The sequence below is a fragment of the Amblyomma maculatum genome, chromosome 1 (assembly GCF_055883805.1).
Source record: "Amblyomma maculatum isolate TAMU_Amacu chromosome 1, ASM5588380v1, whole genome shotgun sequence".
Lineage (NCBI taxonomy): Eukaryota > Metazoa > Arthropoda > Arachnida > Ixodida > Ixodidae > Amblyomma > Amblyomma maculatum.
The window spans coordinates 170,123,024-170,145,994 of NC_139344.1; the positions used below are offsets into that span (position 1 = coordinate 170,123,024).

Here is a 22,971-nt window from a genome sequence, read left to right on the forward strand (position 1 = left end):
TATGCGCCAGACGGCACAGTTCAGTAGGTTGCCTGCTGCAAAGGACACGGCATACGCGCCACACCCTGCTGCTATTGCTGCCAGCGTTTTCTAATTATGTCGAGTGGAAGGAAACGTTGCCTGCTTAGCACGTGGAAGTATTCGAGGAGAGGTGACTATATGCGGCAGCAAGAGTAAAAGAAAAAAAGAAAAGAGCGCGAGAAGGATTGCGGAGTAGCGCTTTGGGTACTGCAGCAATGCCACTAGCGAGCACTGACGCGTGCAAATGGTGGTTTACGCCGGAGGTGCGCTCAGCATGCATGAAAAAAAAAAAAAAAAGCCAGCAGCCGGCTACTGCGAGCACCTTAGCGTGCGCACCAAAGGAACGCGCATTGGCCTTTATTTCATTGCAAAAAGACAAAACACCCGCTCCAGAAAAATGAAGAAAACATTGGTATAAAAATCAAACCATTAACGCCGCTCGAACACCAGGGCGTGGCCTGCGAGCGCCATTTCTGCGCTTTCTGTTGCGTGCTGTCCTAATCTCGCCGATGGTCGTCGTTCTCCCCTTTGTCAGACGATGTCTGCGCGCTGCCCTGCGGCACCGCATGCCCTCCTCCAGCCCCCTTTGTTCTGGGCAAAAGCCGAAGGAAGCGCGGGCACCAGTCGTCTTGCGTCCTGCATGCACACAAGGGGACAGAGCGAAATCGGGGTCTTCAAGGCCTCGGCGAAGGCTCGGTCGCGCGAACCGCGCGAAATGACGAAGAATAAGCGCGCGCTATTCAGGCGTTCGACTTTGGTCCGCCGCCAAAACCGCTCGACTCTCCTACGAACACAAAGCCTCTGCCTCTGTGCCGGCAGCTTTGACGAGGAGATCAATTAAACGCGCGGCACGCTTTTCGGCGCGCTCCAAACAAACCGGTGTTGTCCTCGCGGAGAAGAGCGAATGAGAGGGAGAGGACGGCGAGAGGGAAGTATGTGTTGATAATCTCGTAAGCAGGAGCAAGCAGGGAGGATCCCATGCGTGCAAGTTTGTTCGACTACAAAGATGTGTCGTTACAAAAGGCATGCGATTTTCTCGGGCTGTTTCTCTTTAACGCCCATCAGCGGTCCCAGTTGGCGCTGGCCTACGGTGCTAGATGATCTATATGCTTGAAGCGAATCGTTATAATTGGCCACATATAGCCTGACATTCCTCTTTAGCCGGCAGCGGGGGCGGAGCTGCCTTTTATCTATGTAATACGCTTGTATACACTTCCTCACTTCGTTTGGTGCTCGTTACCCTTTGCTTTACTCGCATAATAATACCGCATTAAGCAGTTGAGCTTGGGAAAATACAGCCGAACCGCCTTACTGTGCTCCCGCGGCGCGTGCCCCGGAGGGCCCAGAAGCACCTGTTATAAATCGTCGACCTGTAAACATGAGAAAGGCGCACAGACAGAGACGCTCTGTTAAGGCGCGGAATTAGTCCATAACGCGAGCGCCCGGCATGGGGCCCCGAATGGGCGCGGCCGCTTCCACCGGCGATGCGCTGCGCTGCGCTGCTGCCTCGCCGCGCTCGACTTTTGCTGTGATGCTGTTGCTGGCGCGCAGCTTTGCGCGGCACCCCCGGGGACTAGCACCTGCCACCGAGGGAGCAGCGACTGCCAAGATTCGCCGCGCGTCCCTGCATGCAGACGTGCGTACGCGCACAGTTTTGGCCGCCGTCGCAGACAGCTTGGTGCTGAGGCCTTGCACAAGAGCCGCGCTTGCCTCCTTTTTACGCTTTCTCATCATTCTCGTTCCGCACCTAGCTCTGATCCTCTTGCTCTTTCTTCCCTCCGCCGGGCTCGCGCCCCAGCAGACACTTCGGCATCTCTCTGCTTCGCCAACTGTTCCGGGTGCTACGGCCAGCCTTTGTCACTAAGCCAAGAATGCATCTCGGCCAATACAGACCAGCGTGAATCAGTCTGAATAACGGGGCGCTTGCGACCGCCGTTCCTAGCAGACGACTTGCGCTGACGTAACAGGAGAGAACCGTTGTAGGCACCCAAAAGTGAGATACCAATAATTAGGGCACACGCTGTTCTTTTTCCGTTTTGCTTTCTTTTCCTCTGCCGAAGCTCTTGCGCAGCATCTCTAGAAGGAAGGACAACCTCGCCCTCACAAGAGATTCTAATGACAACGCTGGTCGCGATCTTCGCGCGAATGCAGCTTCGCATTCGAATGTCTGTTAGCAGCACATTCACCCATGTTCAAGAACCTCACGCCGAAAAAAAAAAAGAAAAAAAAAACGTGTCTGCGGATGTCACCATGCTCGCGACCTTCAAGAGTGTGTGATTTTTATTTATTTTTTTTTCCTCGGATATGTCGGTACGAAGTGCCAGAAAATGCGGCACCTCCGTTTTTTTTTTGTTTTTTTTTTTTCGTAGTAGATTCTTTCCAACTCGACAAGTCACTTCTTTTCGTGTATCGCGCTGTTTTAAGATGAATAGTGCCCAGAAATGTGGCGCAACAAACACAAACACAAGCGAAGAGACACAACACACGCGCACACTACCAACTGTAATAAGGATCTGAAAACACTTCCTCTTCACCACTCCTCTTCTTCTACACTCAAGTACATCTTCTCATCTTCCTCTTCTTTGCTAAGGGGATATTCGCACTTTCTTCCCCGCAGAACATTATTATGCAGCACCAACTGGCCCCTCAAGCCGTTATTTTAAGATGCTTAGATACCTGTGACCTGCAGATGTAGGCTGCTCCTATGCAGAGTACGAACGGCGTTACGTTTAACGTTTCACTATGTCACTGGCTTCAGTTGTTCAACTAATACCAAAAGGCGACTTTCTCTTGTATGCTAAGGAAGGAGCAACCCGTAAATATTGGCGTTTATGATGATTCAATAGCTGCTCTTGCGTTGTTAGATGTCAAGCACGACTCTTGAAGTCAAGGAATGGGGTCGCGCCGACTGCCCTAGAAGGTCAACACGACTTCAGAGCTCAAGAAGTGAGATTTCATTGGGAGAAGCAATAAAAGCCACAAGAAAGAGCAACGGCGGGGCTTCTCTCCAAAGTTGAGTGGAAGCGGGCTGGTCGAAGAGACAGTGCCCTTGGCCGCCTTTTCTTGCGCTCAGAAAGCGAAGTTGGTCCAGAAGGCAATGTCGCACAGTAAGGCACGCATGCTGACATGTGGTAAGCCCTTGTAATTTTAAATAAGCTTTTGAACGTTTGTATCACAGCTCTTGGTGTACTACGAAAAAAAAAATAAAAAAGGAAGTAGTAGTAAGTTCGCAGGCTGATGTGGCGAACAACGCGCCTCAGCTCTCGTGCTTATTATAGGTCTCCTCCGGGTGTAGGTAAAAACGTCCCCGGAAAAAAATGTCCCCGGAAGAAAAGGCCCCTGAAGAAGCGGCCCCTAGGAAAAAATGTCCCAAAGCTAAAAATGTGTCATAACAATGTACTGTTTTAAAACTCCCTTCTAAAAAAAATTGTCTGGTACCAAGTTCCCGAGCTTCTTAGGCACTCATTAAGACGTCTCATCAGCTGCGTAATATCACATTAAAAAGCACTTCTCGCAGTCATGTCGTTGAAACGCAGAATGATACAGAAAGGCCCTTGCCCTTTGCCAATAATTTTCCGCTACCATAATTTTTTTTTTTTTTTTTTTTGTTGTTAATAGTGCCCTGCATCAGCATGTTTTGCCGTTTGGCCACTTCAAACCCGAAAGGTCGAAGCGCTGAACCATACAATAATGCCACGAGGAAACAATCTGCGCATGGAAATTTAAAGAAACCATGGAAATAAAATACAAACTTGGTTCAAGCTGAAACCTATGCAAGATATAAAGTAACATCGGTAATGCCGGTGACGGCAAAAGCAACTCTCTGATAAGCCGGATACCAGGCGAGACGGAGATTGGCGTCGCAGTACATTTTGTTTGCACCCGTTTGGGGAATTTTTTGCTACTTCATAACTGGGGACTTTTCTTCCGGGGATGTTTTTTCCTAGCCATTTTTTCCGGGGACGTTTTTACCGGAACCCGTCTTCTCCACCGGACGCAGAACACATGTGAAGCAAATTGAAGTCAAATCCAAGAATTCAGAAACTGTAAAGCTTTCTAAAACGACGCTAGATCTTAGAGACTTTCACTCTGTCTATTGTTGTGTCCGTGCTCTCATTTATATTTCACTTGAGGATCCCGGACGCATTAAACGAGCGTTTGCATTTTCTTCACGTGAAACAACACCACTGAAATAGCACAGAGCTTTAACGCTTGTCTAAAGCACTTTAAAATTCGGTTTTCATGAGCTTTTTTACTCGCTTGTCCTATATTGCTCCGAGACTCTACACACGCTGGTAACCAAGCCACGCCTGTATATAGAGACACATATGCTCACACCGCGGATACTAATTTTTGGGAGTATTAACAACGTCCACATCTTCGTTTTATGGCATTGCCTTTTCTCTCTCTTTATTTTTTTATTGTGGTTTTCCGTCGCCTGCTCTCCTGACAAGATTCGTGAGAAGGGCAAAATGGCAGAACAACGTAGACGCCACGCTGTGCTTTTGCAAGTCAAGTGATCTCGTTTTGGCCAGCTGTATGAACGAATGCCCCTGCACTGGCGTTAGCGGCGTTCATCCATCCATAAGGGAGCCAGCAGTTAACCACCGTAAGCGTTAATATTCATGAGTAGTTTCTAGGTTACCACCGGCTCTCTAGGCGCTTGTCATGTCGGTTAGTGCCTTTGGCACGTTTTGTTTCTGGCCAGATTAATCTCTGTGAGTTCGTTTTGGTGACTAGAAAGCTGATACATATCCGAGGCTTGTGCAGGAAAGGCATTTCGTAAGCAATTCAGAGCGAGCTGTATGGAACTCATTTTCTTCTTTTTTTCCCCTCTCTCTGAAAAGGAAGAGTGAGCAGTGAATTGTTTTTTCTTCCATTCTGTTCATCGTCTTCGTGTTTTTCGTCATTCATCGTCTCCGGTCGCTTCATGAAGGTTTTCTGGCAGGCGAGAATAACGAAGAGTGGGCATTCGTCAGCAACCTGATGGCGTGCTAAACACGCCGGTGGTGCTACTTGTCTCGGCAACTGATCGATGCCGCTGCAATTGTGGAAGATGGCGCAAAGCTGATAACAAGATTGAATAATGTCATGCGGAAAACTGAAGCCACATTTATCGCCTCTTAAGCGCACATAGTAGATTGTTGCTGTGACTTCTGGGTGCCACCGCCTGCCACTACGAAGGAACGTAATCAAGAGTAGAAAGCTTAATAAGATGTGTGAACGAAAGATGCAAAGTAATTGTCTACCTTTAACTGCACGCGCAAGAACTGATATCCTCTCTATTATCATTACCTTCAAGCGATGCTGAACCAAAGCTATGCGCTTTTTGGCGGTGATTGATGCGAGCGGACTGAGAGAAAGGTTAGTTCGCGTTTTTATAGCTTTGACGTTGTAGAACTACGGTACGAATTCATCCGTTGCATTTAAGATAAGTTACTGGAACGTCGACAGAACGCTGCTAGCAGGGCTACTTACGTGGGGTCAAGCACTGTATAATGCATCAGGCAGACTGGGCCATTGCCTTGCCATCGATAAACTCGACTTGCAACTAATGTGTAAGTTGCCCGGAGTTCTCGGAACAGCTCCGAGTGTCAAGCTCGTCTGGTGTGTTTTCAGGGCGTTTCTATACCGTTAATGCTTACCTTCCAAAGTTCGCTCTGGCTTTATTTGGGCCCCTTGACATTGGTCAACTTTGCATCATCTCAGTGCACCGAAAGTTACGTATTTCGCCTGCAACAATGCTGCTTTAACGCCAGGGGGTCTGACGCTTTAATTAGTGACTGATCCATTGTTCTATTTTCTTTTTTAGCAGAATTTTGCGGTCGCTGAGTGACTGCGGTAGATATATGGCGTGCTTTGGCCGGATGACCTATTTTTGAAGCGGATCGTGATCTCGGGATCACTGGCACGAACGCGCACATATTGCGCCGCGTGGATGATTCAGCGCCCACGTTGAGTCATGCGCAACGTATTTTCGCAGAGTTCCGGGAGCGCGATTTTCTCCCCAACCTTAGATGCGTTTCCAGCTTCCTACGCGTACACTGGCGATGCTGCGGACTATCCGCGCGCTGTCCTCGCGGAGAAATAAATGAGACCGGCCGATCTGTATATAAAAAAAAAAAAAAAAAAAAAAAAAAAACGAGAATATATCAATGTTGATACCATTAACCCGGCGCCATGTACTTGCTGCGTCGTTTAAAAAAAAGGAAGAAACGCGGGCGCATCGCTGCACTTGGATGAAATGAAAATGCGCGGTGGGGAGGCTCCCGCCGAGAAACGTGTATATATCGCTCAGCGTGGCTAACACGCAGCAGCGGGCTTCCCGTTGCTCGCGTCGGAGCCGGCACTGCTTTTCTCGGGCAAAAAGGTCACGATTTTCAGCATTGGAGAATTCCAGACGTGCTGCCGCGCAGGATCACGTGTACGCGCGATATCGAAACCGGTATTGGGCGACCAGTCCGCACGCCAGATAGCGCTGCTGCCGGAAGCTGCGACCGGCGGTATCTCACAGCGTGCGCGAGCCAAATAGACCTCCGCTCCCTGTGTTCAAAAAGAATGCGCCCCGCGTCTTCTGCCCTGACGACGCTGTGACGTAGCTGACATAAACCCGTGACAGCGGACGACATCGTGAGCTCTTCTCGCGCGATGTCGTCAACGTCGGGAGTCCGTCACTGCGGCAGCCAGGAGACCCGTCGTCTTGCGGAGCACTTTTAGACCTCCGGAGCGCGGCTCTGGTTTGACCATGTACGGTGCGGGAGACTGTGCCCGGCTGTAAGAGAGCGCCAGCCTTTCGCCTCGTTGAGGAACCAATCTGATAGACTGTTCACGGAGTGCTGCCTCAAACGCACTCGGTGACAGTTTGACGTACGTTCACGACTCGTTGGCTTTGCGACGCTGATAGGCGTGGACCGTTGTTCAGGGTGGCGAAGTTTGGCTGGTTGAGATTGCACGCAGCACTGTCTGCTGCCTTCGACGCGTTTAGCCATCATTTCTGACATTTATTTAATTCTTTGAAAGCCGATGATGCCCGCTCTCTTGCTTCTTTTTTCGCACACTCTATCACGAGTACTGAGACAATCAGCCCAATTTTATGCAGCTTATGAGATGTTGAAAAAAAGAAATTCTGCGCTCGGCAAAGAAAGAATATTTGCGAGCCCTCCCTCTCTCTAAAAACAAACAAAGCCCAACCGTACGCTTCCACAGTGAAAGATCGAAGATTCCCGCAGTTTGCTTTCAATTACTGCTGATGCATGCTCTGCACTTCTAAACGAATGATCTTTCTACCAACTCTTCGCGAAAGATTAAGATTAGACACATTTTGGGTTTGCCTATACCAGTTCCCGGCCAGTAGCAGAAGCATGCAACGTTATTTTCTATAGGTTATGAATTCATATTGCATACTGGGTGTGAAATTGCCCAAAAATATTCAAGGGCGCACGGCAACTGCCTTCCTTTACTAGTAAACGTTGTATTTATATTTATTTCCCGCCAAGCAGGTGGTGAGTGGTCAGGCTTGGCGTAAAAACAAGGGCTCGAGGAAAGTTCGCCTGGTCAGGCGTAAGATTAAGGCAATCACTTTCACCGACCAACCTTCGAAAGGATCGGCATTTCGGGACCACCTGCGGGTTCCTTGTTCACTGAGTAGAACAAAAATCAGAACCACTTATGCACGCAATACCTGATGAGCGTGCGTAAACAGCCAGCATATTTTCTTCTCTCTGGTTCATCGCAGCTAGCATCGGCTTCATATAATAAGTGGTCCCGGCAGGCGCTGAGATAACACGCTCGCTTCATTTACTGTGAGATAGCGGTGTTGCCCTGTCAATTTTATAAAGGTATCTCCTTGTGGGTGCTTCTCAATAAAGTTCGTCATGTAATTATTGTTTCTAACGTTACGTTCGTGCTTTCTGAGCTGTCTTGAGAACTTCTTTCCGCCTCTCTAAACTTTATGGCAGTCAGTGCACGTATCTCGTAAATGGCTCCTGGGAACGTTCCAGTTGGCAATTTGTCTTTCCCCGTTCGTGCGTTGATTCCGAACCTAGCTGGCCGAGATATAGGCAGAAGCATAAAAGTCCAGAATATGCGTTTTATGCGGAATTATGTCATAAAGAAGTATCCGACGTTATACAACTATCTATGCTGAACCTTTTGATTATTAAAAAATGAATTGCTCGCGCAAAGTGCTTTGGACTACTACTCAGTGCAGGTCTAAGGCGATCCCGGGCGGTCGAAGAGCAAACCCGCTCCGCAAACTTCAGGTGGCACGGAATACTTAATAACGTGGCAGTTACCTTCAGAAAGGATCAGCGGGTCTCCTCAGTAACGGCGGAAAGAAAGCTATACAGACAGGCACCTGTCGACAGTCTACGCTGCGCGGAGTTGTCGTTTGCATCTACACAGTCAAGTGTCGATGTTGAGGAATCTTGATAATATCGTTGTTGCTAAGTGAAGTCGACGCGAGACGAGGGGGCCTTCATGTATGCCATGCTCGTTACTACAGATCCGCGTTGACAGCCTCGCTGGATGCTTGAGAACACTCGCTCATGTGGCTGACTAAAAAACGCTATCCTTAAAACACTTCTTTTTTGACATACTGCATAAGTTCACTTGTCCGGAAGCTACCAATCGCGCAGAATTGATCATTATGCGCTATCATTCAAATTAAACGATTGGAATAGGAGCGACAAGCAGAGTTTAATGTTGCTTCCGGTTTTTCTGTGCTGTTTAAATCTGAGGCCTTCATTCATATCAGTGACCCTGCTCACTCCTCAACTCGAAGTTTACTTTGGGCAGGGAAATGTTTCAACTCTTAGTGGAACTGGACTATGACCAAATAAATAAATAAATTGGATTTTGCATAACAGTTTGGAAGCAACTCTCCTTGCGACTGAAAAGGAAGAAGAGTTGAAAAACGCCCTGTCTAACCCCACCGTCGCAGGGTGTCGCTGATGCTCCTTAGCGTGCGCGATGGCAAAATCTGTACGAGTAACACTCGATCTTGCTACAGTTGCTCAGACCTAACTGGCCAAAGAAATGAAGGCGCTAAGTCTAAAGACGACAGCAGGCGCGCGCACGCACGCACGCACGCACGCACGCACGCACGCACGCACGCACACACACACACACACACACACACACACACGCACACACACACACACACACACACACACACGCACGCACGCACGCACGCACGCACACACAAACACACACGCACGCGCACACACACACACACACACACACACACACACACACACACACACACACACACACACACACACACCATCATCATCATTTTTGCCGTTTTGTTATCTGCCTTTTAAACCCCTCTCGCATGTTTCCATCACAACATGCCCTCGTCCCGAGAAAGCTACTTTCTATCAAAACTGGTCTGTGACGTTACTGGGTATTGCTCGAGATAGTATTGTTAGTATTGTTGGTAGTAATGTGCAGGTAATTCGCATGCTTATTTATCTCTCTTCTCTGACAGCTTAATATTTTGCCGCACCATGCCGTGGCTGGCGTTGCTGCTGTGTCTCCTGCTGCGCGGAGAGGTGGCCGTGGCGGTGGACCTGCGGCGGCCTTCCTCGCCGTCCAGGCCAGAATCGCAGAGACCTTTCCACTTCGCCAAGCACCGGCCCGAGCTTTTCTACGACAACAACGTAGTTCCTGAGAACGGCGAAGTGAGCGTTTTCGTCTTCAAGGACCAGATCAGAAGGTATGCACCACAGTGACCTATACTGCCCGGACCACAGCAATATATTTGCATCATTTCCCGCACGGGAGTGCGCGCAGTACGCTCTACCGTGCTACTTCGAGCTAAAGCGCTGCACGGGCTCGGACCGGGAGTGAGCCGGGCTTGAAGCTGCGGGCTCATGCCTGGCCCGGTCCCGTACATGTAAGACCGGCGTCCGGCTTTTGATTTCTCTTTGCAGGGTGAAGTACAGACGTTCTATAGTTGAAAAACCAATGGAAGAATGCTTTGATAATGGTCTAAAAAAAAAAAAAAAGACGCTCATTGCTTATTTACTTAATGTTCGATGCCTGATGTAATTACTTTCCTCGCGTAATAAGAGCTACAAACTGTGCGTTTCTTTTTGTTTTTTTCTGGAATGTCTTGGAAATAAAAAAAATTCCGAACTGTAAAATATTGCCAGATTTCTTGGCTGACGCAAAATGAGAGGTAAATCAACTACGTCATTTGGAGGCCGAAATTAATCCGCATCTCTCACAATGCAATGTTGAAATAACTTTGGAAGGGCACGCCTGGCCGCATTGAATGATACAAATGAAGTAAAATGACACTTTTCAGGGACTGAAGAGCAGCAGAGAAAGACCGCCCTCGCATGCAGGTTCAAAATTCAGCAACGGTCTCCTTTATACGAAGGCGTTCTCACTGGAGCGTTGTAAGGCCCGATACATGGTTCATTTGAGAGTGTTCGTTCGCTTAGTAAAGTGTGCCGCTAGCTGGGCTATTTCAACTACAAGCGAGCACACGCCCTCGGTTCTACCAAATGGCACTCGCGACTGGACATAACAAAAACTACCGGAGAATCCTTAGTTCGATTGCTTAAAGGGCAGCCCCAACGACGTCATAGATTGCGTGCCTTTACCTCCCTAACACGCATCTATATATACGCTATGGGAAGCGCCGCTGGGGAAGAGGATATTGTTTTATGCCCCTCCGGTTCTTTTAACAGATACTGCGCAGCATGCCTACTGCGGTTCTTACTTTTTGTGTCCATTGAAACGCGTCCCATTGCAGCCTTAAATTCAACCCCCATTCAACTTAAACTAAAAAAATGTTATTGCTACGGATTCGAGGACAGTTTTCTATTTAGACATCGTGAGCCGTAAGAAATCAGTCTGATTAAAGGTCTAATGGTAGTACAAAGTATACATTATTGCGCTCGTATGCAACCCTTTTAGTTTCGTTCCGTAACGCCAGAGCCATTTGTAGGTAACACTATACTGTTGAAAAAGTACTGTGGGCGAACCCTTAATTTTGTGGTTACCAAACCAATATCATCAAGACTTGTTGCTATCTGTGCGCTTTTTACAGCCACTTCTTTATTGGTACAGTAGGAGTCTATTTGCGTACAGTCAACAATTTACCCCTTGGGCTGCTGCGGGAGAGGACCGCGGCAGGCTCGGGCTGGGACTCGCTGAACTCAGCGGGCTGGGTCGGGATTAGTAAAGTGTAAATTTAGCAGTTCGGGCCGAGTGCGAGCTTGAAGCCACGGGCCTGGGCCGCACTTCAGCCTGGGATCGTGCCTCATAAGTATAGGCCCGTGCAGGGTTCTAGTTCAAGCACATATTGGTTAAGTAAATACACTGATTCCGGCTGCTTTGTGAGCGCCACATGAGTTCCATTACAAAACCGACTAATCATAATGCAACAATGGCTTCATGCCCGTGTCAAGCAGATTTACGAAATAATACATATGTTATGTCAGCCGGGGGACTGGGCACACGAAGAATGTGGGCTCCCAAACAAGTACTGCTTTCTTTCCGTACACTGCACGCAAACATCGCAATGATTAAACTACCCAAGGAAAGAACTATCCTTGATCCAAAACGCAATAAGACCTCTCTCGCTTTCACTTCCATTCCATACGTTCGAGGGTATAATGCCCACGGCGCCAGATTCCCTTCGTGTTCTCCCTGAGATGGCTAAGCATCCAATGCGCACGAGGTTTGGGATTTTCCTCGCTGATATCCAACATCTTACACTACCTTGTCCGAAACTTGCACACTGTTTCTCGGAAGAGCTAGTTCGCACCACGGAAGAAACGACTTGGACGAACCTTTCTGCCTGTACCGTGCGTGTGCGGGGACTGGAGTAGTATCAAAGTTGCTCGAGTTTCGGGCTGTGCTAAAACTTTTGCCCTCTTTTCCGGTGCCAACTGTGGCATGACTTTCGCCTTTGTTTGCCTTCCTGTTCACTTCGTCACATGGTCACATGTCTGTCTGAGAATGACAACTTGCTGCCTTTAGATTACTGGCTTAAATGAAAGGGGCGTGAATGCAAGTGCATTACACCGAAATAATCAGAAATTATGGAACTCGACTTCACCGCCGGCTATAATTTACGCCCGTGAAGCCGGAGAACGAAGGCAGACGTCGCTCCCGCTTTTTAGCATTGCTGGCGGATGTTGTATCAGCGGCCGTCCTACATCAACGAGAATGCTTCGCGGCACTTCCGGGGCTGGTTTTTTCCCTCCGTGGGGCGATAAAGCGTACGTAGTACCCCAGATTAAGCGAAGTGGAGACGCGATTTTGAAGGAGACTACGAAAGCGGTCCGCTTCGCATTCCGGTCCGATCTTTTGAGAAGAACGCTCATCTGTCTGCGTATGTTTGAAGTCGTTATTCTGAAGTCTTTGCATACATGGTTCTCCACCTAGGCCGCTATGACGCACTATACTGACCTTGCAAATCGTCATTGCAGACAGTAACGCAAAGAAAGCCTCCGACGATCGAGTGCTGGTGGTTTACTAGAACTTTGGGGTTTGGATTGAGCAGGTAGTACTTTCGGTTGTCATTGGAGCAGCATGCACGTATGTGAAGCGCGAGAGTGTTGTCGTGTCTATCGCGACACCCCTTAAAAAAAGCAAGCCATCCTTTCAGTGATTCTCATCTTATATCCTTATTTTTTTTTTTTTATCTTAAACGCTCAGCTGGTGAATCTCTCGATAGCGTTGTACCGCGCATTATTAAGCTTGCGACTACATGCTTCACCTTTGTGTAGTTACGACAGTACGAGTGCTGGCGTTGCATGTGCTCTCGAGCATTCTCTCTTTTATTCTGTGACTTTCTAGCCGACGTTTCGTTTTTTTTTTTTTTGTTTTTTTTTTCTGACACTCCGCAGCATACGCCAGCCTAATCCATGTTTTCATCCCCCCCCCCCCCCCTCTCCTTCAGCGATATTATCTGTTTAGTTTCGAACTTGTTTCACTGTTTCTTTTCCCGCGCCTTTGGGCTGTCCAAGAGAATGGTTTGCGCAAGCAGTAACCCCTACTCACGCATGACACGTTTTCCGAAGAGACGTGGCTACGCGCTTTCCCTGGGTTGCTGCAACACTTTGCGTGCGTGTGACAAGAAGATGAAGGAGAAAATAAAAAGAAAGTCGAGCGACAAAGCCGTGTTTCTAGGTCGGACGTATTTCAGGCCTCTCCATTCAAGAAGACGTTGAGAAATAGGCAAGCTTCCAGCGCACAGAGAGGCTTTCGCGCTGCAGATTTTGCTTTCATTGAAATTCGAGAGGGACATCCGAACGAGACCTCTTTCGCGTTGCGGCGCGAAGAAATGAAAAGGTAAGAGGGAGAGCTAGAAAGGGAACAAAAAGAAGAAGCCATTTTGTTATACAGAGCGAAAGAAACGGTTCTCGTACATTTCATCCTCTCCTCCCACGCGGTGTGCCTAAGCTGTGCAAGTGTAGCAGTTTTTCGCTCGCGGCTGGGCTTCTACTCTTACCGACGCAGTCAGACACACCTGCCAGCACGCTTTCGTGGAGTTAAGGGAGAAAAGCTAAAGGACGATATTAGAATCGTAAGCCCGCGCCGCCGCGCGAGCGCCTTTGGGGGAAGAAATGTAAACGGAAAATAAAAATCACGCACCCAAAAGATAAAAGTAAAGGTGAAATAAATGAACTATCAAAATGCAAGATATTTGTGCTTGACTCATATGAGATTTAACTTTATAGTACCTTTTATTCTTTTTTTTTTTTTTTTTTTTACTTTTTCATTCGACATGTTCGCGTCGTTGCTGCAATTAGCCCTCATATAGTTAACTGAAACATCGCTCTTAAGTGCTCGAGCACGCTTTATACGGTGGGCTTTTTAAAATGGGCTGTTTTGTTACTTTCCTGACTTCAGCTTCGCTTCAAAGGGCGGTCCGTTTAATCTGTTAGCCAATATATATTATTTTGTTCAACATTTCATCCGAATTACGTGTTAAAGCACGCGCGGTTTCTTTTTATGTCGCTATCTTTCTCTGGTTGTTCTGCTGACAGTGCAGGTGAGAGGCTGATAAAGCTGCTCTTTTGCGGCTGCAGCTACGCGGCAAATCAAAAAAAAAAAAAAAAAGGGGGGGGGGGGGAGGGATTGGGCGTGGGCGAGAATGAATTGCATAGCTTTGCGAAGCCCGCGCCTGCGTTCCTGAAGTCCCTTAATGCGGCCTTGCAAGCAACTAAATGAAGAGCGTTTCGCGCCAGTCGCGATACTTATTAGTTGGCTCATTACTATACTGACTAAACATTAAAGCTTATCATTATAAACTAGTTAAACTATGGACGAGCATTATGAGGGAACAGCTTCGTCGTAATTCATTCCTACCAAAGCACGAGTGACTCATGCGCAGAACAAAAAATTAACGATGGAATACAGGGGAAATCGGGGAGAGGAGATAAACCCACAAATAAGAAACGGGAATTTGTGTTTTGTGGAAAAATGAGGAAAAAAAGTAATTGCTGGTTGCAACGACACGTTTGCCGGCGACAAATTTATTTTTTTAATATTCACCATTTAACATGCGGTGGCGTAGCGGTAGAACATCCGCCTTGCATGCAAGAGGACCGGGGTTCAAATCCCGGTGCCGCGCAATTCTCCACCGGATGACAAAAAAAAAAAAAAAAAAATCCGCGTGTCGATGGAATCGCATATACAGGTTTGGGGTGCGACCTGATGCCGGTGAACACCTCCGGCAACGCACTCCCTCACCAGAACAGGAGTTGGCCACCCTGGTGCAGTAATTGGCCACAACCTCCTATGATAAGCTCCATAAAACCTCGGCCCTCAGTCACCAGCGGCTGCGGAACAACTGACCACGGCGGCAGTCAGACCTGTGACGCAGCAGGGGGTGCTAAGAAAGCCTGGCTCCGCTGGACAGGCCGCCATTGGAAACTGACCCTGGCAACGTTTAATGCTAGAACCCTAGCTAGTGAAGCTAGTTTAGCAGTGCTGCTAGAGGAACTAGAGGGCATGAAATGGGATGTCATAGGGCTTAGTGAGGCTAGGAGGCCGAATGAGGCATATACTGTACTGAAGGATGGGCATGTACTGTGTTATCGAGGTTTACCAGAGAGGCGACAACTAGGAGTAGGTTTCCTTGTCAATAAGTATATAGCGGGTAATATAGATGAATTCTATAGTATTAATGAGAGGGTTGAAGGCATCGTAATTAGGCTTAATAAGCGGTATAAACTGAAGGTTGTACAGGCCTATGCACCTACATGTAGTTATGATGACCAGGCAGTTGAAAGCTTCTATGAAGATGTAGAATCGGCAATGCGAAAAGTAAAGACGCAGTATACTGTACTAATGGGCGACTTCAATGCCAAGGTAGGGAAAAAACAGGCAGGAGGCAAGGCAGTAGGTGACTATGGCATTGGTTCTAGGAATAGCAGGGGGGAGTTACTAGTTGAGTTTGCAGAGCGCAATAACTTACGAATCATGAATACCTTCTTTAGCAAACGGAAGAACCGAAAATGGACATGGAAAAGTCCTAACGGAGAGACTAAAAATGAAATCGACTTCATAATGTGTTCAACCCCCGCCATTGTGCAGGATGTAGAGGTAATCGGGAAAGTTCGATGTAGTGACCACAGGATGGTGAGGTCCCGAATTAGCCTAAATCTGAAGAAGGAACGCAATAGATTAGTAAGAAAGAAACCCATCAACGAATTAGCGGTGAGGGGGAGGGCAGAAGAGTTCAGGATCTCGCTACAGAATAGGTATTCAGCTCTAACTGAGGATGGCGACATTACCCTAGAGGCAAGGAACAATAATTTCAGAGATATCATTACTGAGTGCGCGGTAGAAGTAGGCGGTAGGATAGTTAGAGAGGATACCGATAAGCTGTCTAAGGAGACGAAAGATTTGATTAAGAAACGGCAGAGTATGAAAGCTTCCAATCCAACAGACCAGATCAAATTGGCCGAGATATCAAAGCTAATCAATAAGCGCAAGGTGGCCGATATAAGGAAATATAACATGGAGAAAATTGAGCATGCTGTAAAGAACGGGGGAAGCCTTAAAGCGGTAAAGAAGAAATTGGGCATAGGCAAAAACCAGATGTATGCGATAAAGGACAAGGCGGGCAACGTCATCACTAATATGGACAAGATAGTCAAAGTAGCCGAGGAGTTCTATACAGATCTCTACAGCAGCCAAAATAGTCAGGACCGTAATGAGATTGGCGGTAGGGAAAAACAGTCAGACGTTCCACCAGTGACGAAGGACGAGGTCAAGAAAGCACTAGAAACTATGAAAAGGGGGAAATCAGCTGGAGAGGATCAGATAACTACAGATTTGCTGAAGGACGGGGGGGATATCGTGCTAGAAAAACTGGCCACCCTGTATACGCAGTGCCTGGTGTCATCGACGGTACCGGAAGCATGGAAGAATGCAAACATTATCCTCATTCACAAGAAAGGGGACTCTAAGGACCTTAAAAATTACAGACCAATCAGCTTACTGTCTGTTACGTATAAGGTATTTACTAAGGTAATCGCTAATAGAATCAGGACAACCTTAGACTGCAATCATGCAAAGGATCAAGCAGGGTTTCGGAAACGGTACTCTACTATCGATCATATCCATACCATCAATAAGGTGATAGAAAAATGCGCGGAATATAACCAGCCCTTATACATAGCATTCATTGATTACGAAAAAGCATTTGACTCAGTTGAAACCTCGGCGGTGATGCAGGCATTGCGAAATCAGGGGGTAGACGAGCCGTACGTGAAAGTGCTGGAAGATATATATAGTGGCTGCACAGCAACCATAGTTCTGCATAAAGAAAGTAACAAAATTCCCATAAAGAAAGGTGTTAGGCAAGGAGACACAATCTCCCCAGTACTATTCACAGCTTGTTTAGAGGAAGTATTCAGAGACTTGGAATGGGAGCAGTTAGGGATAAGGCTAGATGGAGAATACCTCAGTAATCTGCGATTTGCTGATGACATTGCCTTGCTAAGCAACTCGGGAGATGAACTGCAAATAATGATTGATGACCTAGACAGGAAAAGTAGAAAGGTAGGCTTGAAAATCAATATGCAGAAGACTAAGGTAATGTTCAACAGCCTCGGGAAGGAACAGGAGTTTACATTAGGTAGCGAAATACTGGAAGTAGTAGGCGAATATATCTACTTAGGACAGGTAGTAACCGCAGATCCGGACCATGAAAAGGAAATAACAAGAAGAATAAGATTGGGATGGAGCGCATTTGGCAAGCACTCGCAGATTATGACTAGCAGCTTACCGGTATCGCTCAAGCGGAAAGTATACAACAGTTGCATCTTGCCTGTACTCACCTATGGGGCTGAAACGTGGAGGCTAACCAAGAGAGTTCTACTTAAGTTGAGGACAACCCAGAGGGCTATGGAACGAAAAATGGTAGGGGTAACATTAAGAGATAGAAAGCGTGCAGAGTGGGTCAGAGAAATAACTCAAGTTAACGACATTCTAGTGGAAATTAAGAAGAAGAAATGGACATGGGCAGGACATGTAGTGCGAAGAGAGGATACCCGATGGTCGCTGAGAGTAACAAACTGGATTCCAAGGGAAGGAAAGCGTAGCAGGGGGCGGCAGAAAGTTAGGTGGGCGGATGAGATTAAGAAGTTCGCAGGGGTCAAGTGGATGCAGCTAGCACAGAACCGGGTTAATTGGAGAAATATGGGAGAGGCCTTCGCCCTGCAGTGGGTATAATCAGGCTGATGATGATGATGATGATGATTTAACATCATTTTTTAGGGCAGAAAGGAGAAAAGAACTCTTTAAGACTGCGCGTTCATCATTCTCATTGGTCAAAATGGTTGTACAATATCCTTCACATTAGAAATTTTGAACAGCATTTCCCTTCAATGTTTGATTATAGATTGACGATTACAAAAAAAAAAAAAAAAAAAAAAAAAAAAGATTTCCACAGCAAGAACATTGAGCTAAATAATAATGTTCGTTCAACGAGAGAAAAATCATATAAAATGACAAAAAGAAAGAAGACAGATCGAGCATTATAACATGTCTCTGTGCCACGTGCGATGGCATGTCTAAATCTATAGCAGCCTGCGAAATGAGGCACAAATCTAGAATCACGCGTAACCTGTTGCACGAGAGGCAGATCATCATCATCAGCCTGATTATACCCACTGCAGGGCGAAGGCCTCTCCCATATTTCTCCAATTAACCCGGTTCTGTGCTAACTGCATCCACGTGACCCCTGCGAACTTCTTAACCTCATCCGCCCACCTAACTTTCTGCCGTCCCCTGCTATGCTTTCCTTCCCTTGGAATCCAGTTTGTTACCCTAAGCGACCATCGGTTATCCTCTCTTCGCACTACACGACCTGCCCATGTCCATTTCTTCTTCTTGATTTCCACTAGAATGTCAGTAACTTGAGTTATTTCTCTGACCCACTCTGCACGCTTCCTATCTCTTAATGTTACCCCTATCATTTTTCGTTCCATAGCCTTCTGCGTCGTCCTCAGCTTAAGTAGAACCCTCTTGGCTATAGCCTCCACGTTCCAGGAGAGGCAGATACGGAAGTAAACAAAACCAACGAAAATTAACGATAAAACACAATCAATTTAGGCGTCAGTATAAGATGCAACTTTAGCATTTCTTTAGCAATTAAATTTTAAAATGCTCCAACCGTTTTCTTTTTTTCGTTTATCTTTCGTACCACGCATGTATTGTACTTCGACAACAGTAGTAAGTGCCATTCTGGAAAGTCTCTGCGTCGACTATAGTGTTAACAAAGATGGGAACTCTATACCTTACGGAAGCACCCCAACCTCTTTCCACCCCCATCATTACACCCTTCGAGAGGTATCTACGGAGCAGGCGTTTTGTGAGAGAAACCCATGCCCCAACTGCGCTGCGTAATCCTTGTAATAAATGCTACAGTGGTGGCGTGAAGCTGGGCGAGGCAATACGCAAGAGCCTAATTGGGGCAGCTAGTGCGCACCGTACACTGTATCCTTCATCGACACCCAAAAGGTATGCCATGGCACTCTGCAGCCAAAAGACCTCGTGCTGACATCGATGAAATATATATATATATATATATATATATATATATATATATATATATATATATATATATATATATATATATATATATATATATATATATATATATATATATATAACGATACGCACGTGCAATCAGTTGAGATGGGTGCGCTTCGCCCCTGGCAATCGTAAATGCTGCAAAACAATTGTATCTTAACTGGATATATGCGTACTGCGATCTTCTTAAGCACATACTGTGCCACGCTCTCTCGCCCATAAAAAGCCAGATGATATTTGCAGTTTTCTTCATCAATTAACAGGCCACAGAAGATAAAAAACGGGATTTTTTTTTCAATCACATAGGTGAGACTTTGAAAACTGTGTTCTGAAAGTGGTGCAGAAGAGTCTGATAAAAGCTGCGGCCATGAAATTTGCTAGCAGCTAGTCCTCTGAATGTCTGAGCTCGCATTAGAGCTCCAAACTGTAATAGGACTTTGCATTTTTCGTTTTTCTTATAAAATTATGTGCCTTTTCTTGAGAATCAGCTAAATAAAGAGACCTGAAAATTGGTGTGGCAGTAGAAAATGTTGTTACACAGCAAAGGTTACAAATATTCACTTTAACAGAATAATAGACTGATTATAGCTTTTTTTCTCCTTTCTTTTGTTCATAAAAAATACAAGTTGCCCTATGCTCATGTAAAAAGCGTGCACTGACATGTGTGAAAAATTTTTTTCCTTACAAGTTTGTTTCTCGAAAAAAAATTGCATAAGCGTGCAAAAACGTTGTTTTGAGAATAATTCTTATAAATCCCTTCAATCCCCCCCACTTCTTTTCTATGTTCGACGTCACTGCGAAAAACGATCAAAAAAGCTTTGAATACCTAAGTGCAATGCAGTTTCTGAAACTTAAAATGATCTATCAGAAACTTACATACTACAATAATCGATTTTTTTTTGTTTTTTACAAAACCAATTCTCTACCCTCTTTAACCTCGCCTCAAGACATGGCCGCGCCAGTCGTTGCCCGGCACGTTTAGTGTGCCATAGGGCGGCAGCTGACGAAAGCGATAGCTCTTTTAACACCTTCTTGCGATTCCGCGACGTTTTTTTTTTTTAACTAATTCTTGCCTTAATTATTTTAATTAACAATATTATTACATTACCATCGGTACACATCCCAAACGCAAGTACAACATCGCGTTCACTATAGGTGTACCACTGCAACGGCCCTGCGTATCCTATTCGTTCATTGCATGTCCGTCTTTTTCATGCTGAGGGCCTGGGTTGGAACCGCAATGACGGCATATTTATTTTATTGCGTAGTTTTTCCGATTTGTGCCTATGTTGCAGTTCTCAGCTTCAGGGTTTGGCAACAGATTTACGGCTGAAAGAGCCCAATATGCTATCCCCTCAAAAAATATTTTTTTTCTGCGGACTCTCTCTTCCCTTTCATATATTGGGGGCATGTTTACGCGCCACCATCAAGTCATCATAACGAGGCCGCTCAGGCTACGGGTCACACGCCAGCAGCATGGGAGAAGACAATTTTTGTAGAACCTGGGATATTTTAATTATTTCAATTTCCTTACCAACGTTGAGGACAATCGCGTGACTACCACAGTTACTTACCTAGGCATATCAAGTACGGAAGTGGGTCAGAGAGGTCTTCTTCGTAACGTTTTGAACGTCTCTTACCAACGCCACCTACTTTGACTGGGAGCCTGTGAAGGTATCAGTAAGAAGCTCGTGCTTCTGTATCGCGCATGTCTTGACAACATCGGTACCTGCGTGACGTCTGGCCTCGAGCATCGAAGCGCCACGCTTGACTTCCTATGATGTGTCTCGTCGGGCATTAACTGTACGCGCAGCATTAGTATTGGTAATGGGAATAAGGACACCTTGTAAATGTTGCTTCTTAAGACGATGCCGCGTTACAGGAGGAAAGACGGGGTCCGTGCCTCGAGCTAATTAAATAGCATAGTCACGAGGTCGGGCTTGAAACATGTGACGCAAGCAGGGCCGCGTAACTCTCTATCTGCGCACCTTAGCGCTTATTGTTTCGTTCCAATATTTCATTATCTGCGCCTCTCAAACAAGATCATTAAGCGAGTATAGTGGCCGCATATATGCCGGTCGGGACTCTGCAGTGCCGAAGCGTTGATATCTCTTCATGGAACGCTATCGACCTCCGCGGCTCGCTTCATATCCTCACCACAAAACAAAGGACAGCAGCGGGGTCTGCGCCAAAGAATTCGCCACGCGGAATACCTTGACGGCTCGTAAAACGCGTATATCAGTCGTTTTCTCCCGCGCCCTGCGCCGACCGCGCAGCCTGCAGGCGGCCTGCACTGGACCTTCGGCGGCCACTGAATCGGGCCATGATATACGAGGGACCGACCATCCAGCACCGAGCGGTTGCGCGCGATAAAACGGGGCCCCGAACTTCATGCGACGTACTCTGGGAGGGCCGGACGGGCCCCTCACAGCCGGCGACTTGGCAATTGAGGTGGCTTAGCCGCATACCGCAGTGGACATTCGCCGCTTCGTGAGGATGATCCACAACGCACGCGTCGTCCCGAAGGTGTGTGTCTGTGAGTGCGGCTCCATTATGCTATAGAGCATACATCCCCGGTGGGCCACGGCACCTGCTGGCCCAGTGATACGAAGCGCACGGGAAAATGATGGTGATTTACCACACGGCGCCGTGCTATAGCCTCCTCGAGATCGAACACGGCGGTGAAGACAAAGACGCCCGCGGAGGATGCTGGCAGAAGTGTAGCGAAGAAAGAGCAGCCTGCGAAATGTAGTGGCTGACTGCGTGCGTGTAAGGTACAAAGCGGGGAAACGCCGGAGAAGAGTGGGAAAGGGGGGGGGGGGGGGGGCAGCAGAAGGGATGGAGAGGCGAGTTGTAGTGTGCCCTTAGGAAATAACACAGGAAGTGCGTTCGTGATTTGCGACGAGTAAAACGAGAGAAGGAAGAGTAGGAAAAAGGCGATATCAAAATTGAATAGACTAGTTTCTCACGCCACTGCAGGTCAGACAAACTTTTGCGTTCAACTAAAGGCCGATGGTGGCCCTCATTTGAAAAAGAGCAATATATATATATAAAAAAAAAGAAACTGCAGGAGTCGGTAAGGCTTGCGGTATAATCTTATTTACCAAAAGAGACTGCACTTGTAGTACCTACGGAGCGTTGTGCAAGATTTTACAGCGGAAAATCATGACACTGTCGCACAATTTTATTACGATGACTGCCTATACGCAACTAGGGTATCAGTCCAACAGTTCCATGAAATCGAATGAGTATAAGGTGATTTCTGTCTGCTTCAGATAAACCGACTTCGACAAGTCAGCGGCAAGTATAGCCATACATTACAGGATCTTAAAAAATGCTCGAAGAGCTACTTAAAATGCGCTTACTTTATACAAATTTGTCTTCACTATCCTGCTCCTTATCTCACAGAACTTAAATTTCCATGGGGAATTTAACACTATTCTTTCTTTATTCGCGTCCTGGATAGGTACTGTTCTGGTGCCCAACCATTATAAGTCGTGCCGTTATCGTCCCTTTGATAATAACTCTTTATAACTCAGTCGCGCACCACCGAGTGTTTGAGAGTTGAAAGTGCTTGGCCGGCGCCTTCCGACCGCGCGTCGCGCTCGATGTGCCGAAGAGCACGAAAACCGGCCGCTTTTTGTAAGTTTAGAGCATAATATAAAAAGCAAGAATTCACTTCTGGATTAACAACGTAACTCTTCCTCGCAGTATTGACAGGATTGACATAACTACCGTTTAGAACATACAGGGCTCTGTTCCAAGTTGTTGATTTCTTATCAGTTGTGTTACCAGCCAGAGCCACTGAAAACTCACAGATAACGAATAATGGGGTGGCGGCTTGCGCCATTCTACAAAAAAAAAAAATGTTCTTGAGCA

The 22,971-nt window shown here is 46.8% G+C and overlaps 1 protein-coding gene across 3 annotated transcripts in view; it reads left to right on the forward strand.

Annotated features, from left to right (window-relative positions):
• The window catches only part of LOC146204848 (protein NDNF-like), a 169,558-nt gene that overhangs the window by 107,632 nt on the left and 38,955 nt on the right, over window positions 1–22,971 (forward strand). For all 3 annotated transcript variants that reach the window (XM_084589562.1, XM_084589564.1, XM_084589563.1), the window contains one exon: window positions 9,512–9,739. In XM_084589562.1, the coding sequence (XP_084445688.1) occupies window positions 9,531–9,739 (209 nt within the window). In that variant the 5' untranslated portion in view covers window positions 9,512–9,530. The remainder of the gene's footprint in view (window positions 1–9,511; window positions 9,740–22,971) is intronic.